This window comes from Heliangelus exortis, chromosome 10 (genome assembly GCF_036169615.1).
Source record: "Heliangelus exortis chromosome 10, bHelExo1.hap1, whole genome shotgun sequence".
Classification (NCBI taxonomy): Eukaryota; Metazoa; Chordata; class Aves; order Apodiformes; family Trochilidae; genus Heliangelus; species Heliangelus exortis.
The window spans coordinates 9842995-9855643 of NC_092431.1; the positions used below are offsets into that span (position 1 = coordinate 9842995).

At 37.4% G+C, this 12649-nt stretch overlaps 1 protein-coding gene across 4 annotated transcripts in view; it reads right to left on the reverse strand.

Moving 5' to 3' along the window:
* Positions 1-12649, reverse strand: part of SORCS2 (sortilin related VPS10 domain containing receptor 2) — a 530032-nt gene that overhangs the window by 6357 nt on the left and 511026 nt on the right. For 2 of the 4 annotated variants that reach the window (XM_071753437.1, XM_071753435.1), the window contains exons 24-26: positions 10547-10646; positions 9048-9150; positions 332-477 (exon numbers count right to left, since the gene is read on the reverse strand). In XM_071753437.1, the coding sequence (XP_071609538.1) occupies positions 332-477; positions 9048-9150; positions 10547-10646 (349 nt within the window). Of the gene's footprint in view, positions 1-319; positions 478-9047; positions 9151-10546; positions 10647-12649 lie in introns of all 4 variants that reach the window. The other 2 variants (XM_071753436.1, XM_071753434.1) reach the window with 1 other exon arrangement.

Sequence of the window (12649 nt, forward strand, 5' to 3'; positions counted from 1 at the left end):
TTGAGTTAATCCAACTCTTACATATTTTATCCTGCTCTACAAATAAAATTTCTCTCTAAAATTGTCCAATTAAGTCTCCTGACATTATATTGCACTGTCTTGTATTCTATATAGCACATCATCCATCCATTAGCCTGTATCACAAGCAACCTAAGAGAACATAACCAAGATAATCCTTTGTTAGTGGTGTACTATTTGCTTCTTCATGAGACTGAGTGGAAAATGAAAGCTAAAAAAAAAGAAAAAAAAACTTAAAATAAAACCAAACATCAATTGAGAATCAAACACAGGAAAATTTATACACTAAAAATTAAGTTACCTCTTGCGTGACCTAGTGTTTGAGAGTCCAGATCATCATCAATAAACTCCTCACCCTGGATGATGTTCTGGGTGTCCTCACTATGATTTACAGGGCTTGTCATCTCCTGCTCTTTTTCATTGTGCATCTGGGCGTACACATTTCTGCCAGGCAGTTTCCTAAATGGGACAAGGAAAACAGTCTTGTGGTGGAGTTCCTTGGTTTCACACACGCTGGCATCAGAGGAGAGCTCCAGCAGAGCAAAGTCGCGACAGAATCACACAACAGCATCAATCCCATCCTTCCCTAATGTTGTGTTCATTTATCAACTATTTATTCTCAGTTGCAGTTTTATGGAACCACCTTATCACTATCTTTGTACCATTGTAATAATTATGCCTTGATTTCTGACTAGGATTGACAGACACCTAACAATACGGAAAAAAAAAATGTACTCAAACCACAGAAAAACTACTTTAAGAACTGAAGCAACAAGGAGGCCCAACAAGAATTCATTCCTGGTTCCAGGTTTCTTCACAAACATTAAGCTGGGGTCACAATCACCAGCACATCTCCCTGGTGAGGTGGGCTGCCACTGCAGGGTGATAGCATTGAAAGGGAGTCGTGTGTTCCAACATGGATGAGGAGAGAGAAGCAGGGAAAATCTAGAAGACAAGGACTGAAAAGGGAGCACAGAGTGAACAACCAGGAGGCCAGAACCAAGGTAAAAGAGGCATTGACAAAGGACAAATTAGAAGACAGGGGATGCTAGTGAAGACATCATTCAATTCCTTTTGATTTGATTTGAATCTAAAATGCCAGAAAGCATGTTAGTAAATGGCTCTATCACCTCTAGGGAGCAATTAGCACCACACCTGAGGCTGGGAGGCATAAGACCATATTGATAAAGAGGTCTTAAATAGATTAAGTTAAATTAGATTTTGTAAAATGAAAGGGAATAATCTGGGACTTCTAACTTTGCCAGAGAATCTATGGTTTAAACATTTCTCAAGAGCCATATCCTTTGCTGTAGCTGCATTCACCTGTAATCTGCCTGGGCACTTAAGGACATCCTTTCCTAGGCATCAAGCAGACACTTCTGATGAGGGAGCTGCAGGTTGTGAACTCTGTTTCCTACACTGCAAGAAGCAGCTTGACAGCTTGAGCAGCATGACAGGAGACCGTGCCTGTCAAAGTCTGTGCTTAAACACAGATTATTGCAATGGGCAGACAACAGGAAAAAAAGAGAAAATGGGTTTGAATGGCTGAGGTTAAGCTATAGTTTCTGCTGAGCTCCTTTAGACCATGAGAAGACAGAAAAAATAACACTAATTTTGAGGCATCTCTGAAAACTACTATTTACTGCTTCCTATTCTGGCAGCAGTTTGAAAGCTGGATATGTACACTGGTTGCTTTGTTTCCTGTAGGTTGTTGAAGATGACCTGTCTTTAAATGTAATTTCTGAAGAAAGGCTCCAGCTGGCACCACCCTAGACTGAGATAAAACTTCCTGCAAAGCAGCTATTTTGAACAGCACCTTCTATCACAGCAAAGTAATTATAATGCATAGAAAATGCTAAACAATAAAGAGGGTGTCTCCCTTTAATTTGAACCAACCAGGAAATAAATTGCATCCTATATACCCACACATGTTCACACAGACGCACATGTATATAGGTATGTGTATACATGCAAAATTATATATATATATATATATATATATATTCATACCAACTTACATATATATTTATAAATCAAATATTTTATCCCATTATTTATAAGCAGCACACAGAAAGAAATCTGATTACTCTTGTTCTCTTCTGTTTGTCAGTGAGAATGGAGTTAAAAATGCACAGGACAAGGAAAGGTCTGTTAGAACAACACTGCGCTATTATGATCACTTCAACAGGTCCAAGGCCTCCTCCAACACAAACATACAACTAAAGTCAAGCCCTGCAGCACTCTCCTCCCATTAACTGGATGAAAAAAGCTAAGCTAAAACAGGGAAAGACATTCCTCATTACCAAAACAAATACATTAGGTAATTAATTTTGGTATTTTTTTCTCTAGGGCCAGTAACTCCAGACTCTTTTTAATATGTCTGGTAATGAAACTGGTCATGTGGAAAACAATATCCCTCTCAATCAGACTTGCATCAAACCTGTCAAAGTGCTCGTTTCCAGTCCACTGCCAAATGCCTGAGGGAAACAAAACTCAGAAGAATGCACTTGCACTACATCTGCAGAATTAGCACATGCATTTCTGCAATAATTAGGGAACCTTCTCAAAACTGCATTTCTAACAAATTGTAGAAGCACCAATAGCATTATCAAAATATTTTTGACACAATAAAAATGTTATCTGTCTCAAACCCATATAGTACACCAGCCCCTGGCTGCACTAAAGGGAGCTGAGCTGTGAGTGTTATGGTTCCCTGCCTAGGCAAACCAGGTCATCAAGCTCTGTGTCATTTATTGCTAATCCTCAGGCTTCAAGTCAAGTCTCTGTTAAGAATTCTTGGTTAGAGATCATCACAATCATGACATGTATTATTAAATATATTAAGGAGTTCCTGAATGGAGAAATCTCACAAATTCTCAAGTAACCATAAGCCATATTGTTATTAAGAGCACTTCTTTTATGGATTACAGATATTAGGAGAAAAGACATAAGCTGTTACTTCTTACTCATCTAAATAAACCCACTACTAAATCAATCCTGCTAAGTACAGATCCTACATGGAAGATATAAGGTTGAGGTGCTCAGTCATTCTTCTGTACTTCCTTTCTGTTCCTTTTCCACTCTTTTGTACTTTTCCTAACTCTAACACTTAGAGGGGAAAGCAACTTAAATTGTAGCATGGAGTATGGATGGAAGAAGGGGAAAATTACAGGTCTTGTGAAGCCATATACTGTAAGCATTTTCCATATCACACAGAACTCTACGTGTTTCATATTGGTTCAGTTTTACAAGGAAAACTCAAACAGTCTCAGCCATTTCTGGAGTCATTTCTAACACATGTACTAAATGTTTTTTTTATAAGGGACAGCCACACTGTGGAATGAAATAGGATGTGGGTTACTGTATCCTTGCTAAAGATGGGCCTGATGCTGGCAATTTTCCAGTCACTCCTCGGAAGGAATCTGCTACCCCTTATTATACAGAGAGAAAATCCTTGTGTACCCTGATGTGCTCTGCTCTTAAGGAAGCAATTTATGTTGAGTCCAATGTAACTGTTTGAAGTAGGCAGAACTGAAATGCTTGGGTCTACATAAAAGACTACTGTGAAAACATGACAAGACATGAAATCTGACCCAGGAGATTTATATCAGCAACAGGGAAATTGAAAACACATTAAAAAGAACAGAGAAAAAGATTATGCAATATTTTCTTTTAGGAGTTGACTGTTCAGCCTCAAAATTCATGTGCTTCACATCCGTCACTGGAGACAATTACTTCTTCTGAGCAGCACTTCAGTTTACATTCATATTTCCTTTTGTTTTCTCAGTAGCATTTTTATTTCATTCATTTTAATCAATAATCTGTTTAATTTATTTTCATTTTGTTTCAATCATGAAGAAAAAGAACTATTTTTGCCCGCTTTAAGGACCACAAAAATGTGAACTGTAGCCATAATTCTACATATAACTACTAAGGAACATGGCTTTCATGGCACACAGCTTTCAACAAGCTCTCCAGGCCCCACACCTTTAAGAAAATATTTCAGAAAGTATTTTTTTTCCTTCCTATATTCATGAATTCTAGTAATTTCATACCCAAAACTGCACTTAAAAATGTTCAGAATTTATGAACAGCAGGTGGGGGATGAGCTGTTGATTCCTATGTATTCAAACTCCAGCTTACTTGGTTTTCTGTTCCTTCCTTGTGGAGCCAATATTCCTTGGCATTTATGCAACTTCATTTATTTTCCAGAGCCTTGATTAAGGTTTTGTTTAGTACAAAAAATAAGAACATATTCGCATGGCAAAGGATAACTATTAATGTAGCATTCTCTCAGAACTTAAATAAAGTTAACAATAATAATCCATTAAATAGGATACTTCATTGTGGTGTTGCTTTTATTATGTTATGATTAATGTTCAGCTTACTGACTTCATTGTGCTTTATGGTACTCCTGATTTACTCGCCCCTTTCAGAAATCTTTTCTACATTCTATTACTTTGATTTCTGAGGACATTTCTATGAAATATTCTGGATCACTAAATTAGGGACTGCTTTTTTATAATTAAATGGCATGGATTGAGACTAAACATGCTCTTATGTAACATACAAGTAGTATAAGCAAAGTGGGGAAAAAAAAAGATAGCTTTTCTTCAGAGACTGAAAATGAGATAGTAAGTCAGTGAGGCAGAAGGATAACACAGTTCTGCTCCAGATTGTGGAAACAACCCAGAAGAGGGTTCATTTACCAGTAGTGGCACTTGAAGGCAGTGGGGGAAAAAGACATACACATATAATGGTATAAATTTGGCTGAAGTAGATTCACAGTGATTTGTGATAACAAAGTATGCAGCTTTTAGTATACTGGCAATAGTATGCATAGAAAAGAAGATTTCATACTCTTTTAAAAAGATAATCTAATACGCTACCATGTAAAATACCTAAGCAGAGAAGGTAACTGCTCTGATTTGGCTACTAGATTATCCTGTTATACATAAGTAAAAAATAAGAAAAGGATTATTTCAGATCTAACAGAAGTAACATGATCATTACATGGCAGCTGTGATGAGGCTAGAATTTAGTCACCCTTTCCTCCACTGTATGTACTGCAGACAGTGCTATTTGCTTGCTCCTTGCTTTTGCCCAGACACTACACCGTAGAAACTTGCTCTAAAAGGATGAAGAAATATTTTCTGAATGGCAACTTGAAACCCACAAAATTATAAACATTGTTTCAAAGGGAATGACAGAACTGTGTTTTTACTGAGCAAAATTTAGTAAAGATGCTATGGTATAGAAAAAATATATTCAGGTCTTAGATCTGCATTTAAAAAAAAAAAGACAAAATTTCTCAAAAATATCTTCCAGCTGCTTCATATTGTTCTGATCAAAAGAAGCAGCTGTAGTCTGCTTTTCCTGGATGCTTAAACAACTGAAGCATACTAGTGAGCATTGCATCATATTTGCTTGAGACATCACATCAGTGATCTCCTTATTCAGAAAGTAAGAGCAAAGTAAAGGCAAATTATTCCTGGCTTTCCCACCATCCATGTCTATCTGCACAGCCTCTTGTGCCACTGCCACTTATAGCAGCTGGGGTATTACCTCCTGCTCCTTGTTGCCCTCCAGAAAACTGATCCCCCAAACTACCTAAACTGATTTTTGTTCATCTGTGGAATATGACTAGAATTACTTTTTAAAACCATCACCATTTATCACCTAGCATTTACTTTTCACTTACTGGGTAAAAATAGCATTAATCTGAATTGCTTTCCTACTCTGATCACAAAGGATCAAAAGCGTGTGTGTCTCAAGACTTTTTGGCTTCTAATTTTTTTTTCTCTAAAGCAACGAAACACTGAGGATTTTCAGGAGTGCTCCATTAGCTCCAGGGATTCTGGCACAAGTATTTCAAGCAGTGGCTGGATGCACAAATAGGCCATTGTAATGTGTGTGTGTGTTGAGACAAAATGATAAACAACTATTATGCATAAGTATGAAATATTTGGGAGCAGGACATACTAGAAATGGTGCAACATAGAGAACAGAAGACTCCACAATTTTAGTTTTGATTAGAGTAGTGGAAAACTATATTATTTTAATGTTTTCTTTTAATGGACATTCCGTCAGGAGTGAAGAGACAGCACTAATTTTTACTAATCAGGAAAAATCCCACTGCCTCTCTGTGGCCCTGTCTCTGTTTTTACCCTAACCCCCTACTTAATTAGATAAAACACTCTCTTTGTTTTCTGCATATGAGGCATCTGACATAGAATTTTATGCATGACTGTTATTTTTAGATTACTGAATTCTCCCAAACTAATTTTGTAAGATTTACTTCTTGCAAGGGACAAACTTTTAGCACTGGGAACTGCAGTTTTCAAAAAATGAGAAAAGAAATAGGAGCAGCAACTTTCATGATAGCTGAAAAAATTAATGGAAAAAAATTATTAGATTAGTCCCTGCTGCCTTTTCAACATTGCCTCATCTTGAAATTCTGACAAAAAATAGTGTAAATTAAGACTCAGAGGTGTCAGCTCTCTGACAACCCCGTCACAATCTTATCTGCAAGCCGGTCTTTTTCTCTTGCATCTTTCCTTGTATGATGCTTAACCTTAGGTGAAGTAATGTCCTTTGGACTGGTAAAAAGAAAGAAGTAGAAAGAGAATAGTCCAAGGTGGGTCCATGCAATCTTCTGCAGACCACCAGCCTTCCCTCTGCTCCAATACCAACTGTTTTAGAGACACAGTTAGTCTAGTGATAATACTAAGGCTAATAAACATTGCTCTGACTTGGGGAAAATTGCAGTTTCAATCCTTTTCTGAAGGGAGTATCTGACTATCAGTTTAAACAAATGAAAAAAAGGCACTACCAAATTTTTTCCATCTCCTGAATTTTTCGAATCATACACAAAAATTATGGACAGTACTAATATTTCAACACCTGATACATGCCTGTAATTCCTATGTGGAAACAATTCATATTTATAATTTTATGTGTTGTCTGAGTTACCACAGGGTTCAGTAAGTACTATTCTGCTGAAATTATCTCCTAAAATTGAACAATCTTTCTTGCCTACAGAATTTTTTCAGCAAATTAAATTTTAATACACAAGCATATAATCTTGACAAGCTGTCTTTGTGCATTGCAACCTAAGGAGGACACTCAGTTTCATAGCCTCAGTCCCTATGGCCCAGTTTGCAAATGTACATACTGAACCATACTGACCTGAAGGGACTATATTTGCAAGTAAATACTCCATGAGGATCCAGCAATTCACCATTCGTCTTTATAAACATGGGAGAGAGTTTTTTAAAGTGATTAAAGACCTGGGTGGGAGGGGATTTCATAGGGAGTACGCAAGGAAAAAGGGATTTTTCAAATGTAGCACCTATTAGGGGCTCACTGTTCTTTGAAGATCAAATCACAAGTGAAGGATGCAACAAAAAAAATTGTCATCTTGAAAGAGCTTAGCAGGACTATTTAAAATTAATTATTTCAGACATCTCAGAAACAGACCACTGCATAGTCATTTATCAATGCCAACAGCAGTGTTCAGGCAACTGAGAAACATTTGAATGTGACTCACAATTCTCAACACCCCCCAAAAAAAAATTTAAATGTAGATGATTTTCATAAATTATATATAGAAGTGCAGACATTAAAGCTCATAATTTGTAAATTGTACTGTAGTTTCCTCCTTAATAAAAGGTCTATTTTCAAAGCAGTAGTTCACTGGGTATTTTAGAAAGAACTCAAGGAAAATAATTTTCTTCATTTCTTGAATATTTTATATTTCTTTTGCCATGTAGTAAGTGTGCCTGTTATTTAATTGCTCTCATTTAAAAGCTAATAAAATATCTAAATCATACAGCTTCTGAAAGATATCACAAGCAGGTTTTATGATCCCAAAATAAACCAGTAAATCCTACATGTATTGCTACTGAAATAATATAATTACACCACATCAACCATTTTTATGCTTTTCCTGGCTGCAAGCACTGAAAATAGCAAAATGGATTTTTATTCAATTGTAGACAGTCTGTTACAGCATTCTGTGTTTTGTTCTTTAGAGCAATTGGCCATTATGAGCTCTAAGAAACTTGGGTACTGCAGATAGAAAATGAAGAAATTCTTGGAAAAAAGGGATTTTCTCTATTGACTTAAAAATTCTTTATATAAACAAAGTCTTGCTTAACTGCTATCTCCATTTATCACTGTGACAAACTTAGTGCTGTGCCTATTTCTTTAAACTTATGCTTGTTTCAAACAAAATCAGCAGGAATTCTCACTGAATAAAGACATGAGGATTTGATGATGAAGGCCTGTTCCCAGAATGCTCAAAACCAATAACTTCTAAACACCCCAGAGATATGATAATACCAAGAAATAACCATTTATAACACAAATTAATGTACAAGAACAGAACTCTTCAAATTGAACAGCACCTTAGCAGTTCTGATTAAAAGCAGTTGCGGAGTAAAGATACTGGACTGTCAGATGCTGGCATGGCATCCATTGTCAGTTTTGAGAATATGTCTCACTTAAGGACCACTTCCAGAATTATTTCCCTCCTCAACACATGACAGTGTCAAATTAACACTAATCTATTTCCATAATTCACTCTATGTGGCATTGCCCCAGCAATTAAAATGTAATGTGTGCAAAAAGAAACTCCAGGGAGAACTAGGTTTTGATAAACCTACGTTTTTAAGCAAATCAGCATTGCAGATAGCTTTAGTTTATTCATAACTGCTAGGAGTAATGAGCTAGGAATTAATCAGGAATAATATTTTAGCTCAGCTCTGTTTCTTGATGATATTATTTAGACAAGCTAAACAAACTCCACGGTTCCCATATTGCTGCTATTTATCTTGGAATGCAGCAAACGAAAGCAAGCATCAGCACATGACAGTGATGTCTGAAAAGGTCAGGAAAACACGATTTTCAGAGTGGTGGACTTTTTGCAATTCTTCAATAAATCCCCTTTTCAAATACCAAACCTTGTTTTGCTGATCTGTGGAGAAAACTAATGTTTAAAATGTATATGTTGATTAGGGTATACTTGCCTTTTGAACTTGTAGAGGATGAAAGCTGCAACTGCAACTAGACAGATAACAAAGAGAACCACAATAGCCCAGTAGCCACTGCCTCCTCCAACTCTCTGAGAGTCTGAAATACAAAATAAAAGAATAGCTTTTAGATCAGTCACATTCCTGCACTTTCTTTTCTATCTAGTTGTCAGATCAAAAACATTTCTTGTTACTTAGGTAAACTCTTATTTTCTTTACTCCATCTGTAGCCTTCAAAAAGGCAACAACATAAAAATAACTGGTGACTTGTAACTTAAGGACAGAGGACCAACTAAAAACAACAACAGAAAACAAACAAACCACACTTCCCCCCAAAATTCTGAAGATTTAATTAGTTGCATACTCAATGGGGTCTTTTTTCTGGTATCAATCTAAAGTTATCATAGGAAATGACAAGTACATGGGTTGCAAGAGCAGGGCTGTATTAATTTCACAGATGGAGAAACTAAGGCACAAAGATACAAATGTTCTCATCGAGGTCATATGTTGGTAAAGGCTGGAGTGAACATGGTCCTCTTTCAATCCCAGCCTTTCTCAGTGCCAAACATGTGTCAGCCCTTTTACACTAGATGAGGTACCACAGAGAAACTGTAGCATAGCTCTACAGTCTGCAGACTAAATGAAAGAGCTTTGTCTTCGACAGAGAGGCGACAGATAAAATGTCACACCAGTATTTACATAAAATGGTTGTGGTCAGCTAAGCTGTTCTCCCACAACACACTAAATTGAGCAAGACAGTTGTATTATGGGATGTGACACACAAAGAGAAATTACGGAACATTTTAATACCAGGTTCAAGTCAAGGCTTAACCTTCTGGTTAAAACAGCATTTTAACATATCTCAGTCCAAAATAGAAATGCATGCACTCATACTCTCTTTGACCACTTTCCAGGCACACAGTGAATCCAGAGATGCAGGACATGGATGCAAAAACTGTGTTTCCATTTGTTTTAAACAGAGAAAAAACAATTTATCTCAGAACGGGATTAGAAACATAGCAAGCTTTACATCAGTTGATTTGAAGATCAGAGATACTAAACTGTGTCCCAGATGCTTGGAATTATGGTCAATGGCAGGAAGCTCTTGGAAGGTAATGCTTCACCAGATAATTTTTTTGAAGCCTGGTTGGCTCTTCCTTCAGGGCACTGGTTTGCATAACACTGGTATTTAGTTAGTGCCACTTTTACACAGAAAAAAGCAAGAAACTTCTGAAAAATGAGGTATGGAAAAATGGAAGTGTGAATAAATATTTATTTGGTGGTGAATATTAACAAGTACCAAATTAAAATATACCTGTGTATACATGTGTGCTTGTGCGTGTGCATACATATATATGTTTATATGTAACAAGTACCAAGTATATACCTACATGTGTACCTGTATATGTATATAGTGTTGCAAAGATTTTCTCCATATCAGAACTCAGACAGACAACCAAAAGTTAGCTTGTTAGGAGCTGTGTTTATATATTTACCTGAACTGGAGTCAGCTAAAGTCACCAAGACCCAGTATCCTCCCCTCAGAAAGAAACTGATGTTGTGTGAATTCAAGGCCTGCTTTATAGTTGCTATTCTCTGAAAATACAACAGAGAGAGTATGAGATATCTTGCACTCTGTTCCACTTTGAGAGACTCAATGCTCTAAAAAAGGAAAATCTCTGGCTCATTAAATGGTGAGATTTGTTTTGGTCAGTCATGAGCTGAAATCTTAAAGAAATTTCATATTTAAAAATCATGCAAAACTCCACAAGCCATAAAAGCAGAAAATGTCCAGCCTTTAGAGTGAAATCTTTCTTTCTGTTTACCAAAGCCCTCACATTTATCCAGTATGTGAGAGCCAGCATGTAATGTGCATGCACTGTTGGGTTTACTTGGTCATAACTCACACCATGTGTAGAATCCCGAAAAGAATATTTCTCTCAAAACAGCCACCCTGACAAAATGGACACTGTGCTCGGGTGGAGGCCTCACTGGATAGCCATCTGGACTCTATTGTCTCAAGGAGAGACCCTCATCTGGGGAACCACCCTGAGAAACAGGGCCCTAGTCTCACAGGAGCAGCCCCTCCTTTAGTGGCCATCCCGATAAACTGAACACTGGCCTTGAATGGGGAGCTAAGTTTGATGGCCACCCTGACAGGCAGGACACTGTCCTTATTTGATAAGGGACAGGGGCAGGCAACCTGCACCCTGCAGAGGCAGAGTGACATCTTTTGCGTGCCCCAGGTAAGGCCACTGGAGAGGGTGTGTGTGCAGAAATTATTGCTGTGTCATCCCATCTGGAAGGGTCCAATTGAACACCTGGCTTTGCAAGATATGCTAAAGCCCACCCCAAAATGATGGGGTCAGGCAGCATAAAAGAGGCACACTCAAAATACTGGACGGGTGCCCACCATCCAAGGACCTGAACTTCCTACCAAGATAGTTGCTGGATCCAAGGGTGGTGATATTTTCTCTAGCTCTTTTTTATTTTATTTTTATTTTATTTTTATCTTTATTTTTATCTTTATCTTTATTGGTTTATCTTACCTCTCTCTGTGTCTCTGTTTCTAATCTTATCTCAGCACGTGAAGGTAACATAGTTCCTAACTTTGTTAAGTTTTACTCCCTGTTGCTTTGTTAAGTTGTAACCTGTTCTTTTGACAACTTCCGTAAATTTTGCTAAACTGTAATCCATTGCCTTGAAAGTACCACCATTTATAATTCTGCTAGTTGTAATCTCACATGCTTCATAATCTTATTCACTTTTAAGTAAAGTTGTGTTTTTATACAAACCTCCTTGGTAATATGAGTACCATGCAGAGAATTCCTGAACTTAATTTCACCAAATGAGTTGTTAAAAGAGATTAATTAGAGGAGGAGAAGGACCTGGGCTCCTCTCTGAGGGAGTTTAGAAAGCAAGGGGGTCCAGTCCAAATCTCCCTGGGTCAACCCCCATTCTGGGGAACCCTACCCGTGCCCATACTGTGGGATGTAGAGATGTGCCCACTCTGGGGGACGTGACATTTTGTTAGGCCCCTGCATCTGGGGAGCTGTGCTCACTTGGTGAGATGTGACAGTGCTGCACCCACCTTGTGGGGCATGACACCGTGCATAATCCATATCAAAAACTCTCCATTCCTCTGACCTATTGGAGGAAAACCTGTGATGTCACTTTGATTTCTTGCTGTGAATATCAACTGCTATTTGATAATGAAATGCACATCATAATTTACCTCATCTCCTTACCTGTAATGGAATGGATTCCGTCTGTACCTTATTTTTAACAGTACTATATAAAACAGATATATATCTGTATATAACAGATATACATATATATCCATCCATGTAGAAAACAATCAGGATTTCTCCGGTGGATAGAGAAGTGAAATATGGTCTCTCACATACTTATGGAGCAGAACCAATAAATTTACCATCATATTCTAACCCCAGACGACAAATTGTCTGAATTTTCCCTTCTTGTGTCTTCAACATGGTTCATTTTCTAAAAGATCAAAGCTAGTTTTATATTCTGTGCCTTATAGTTCAGGATATGAGTTTCCCACAGGATGCCAAATTAGAAATACATTCCATATCCAT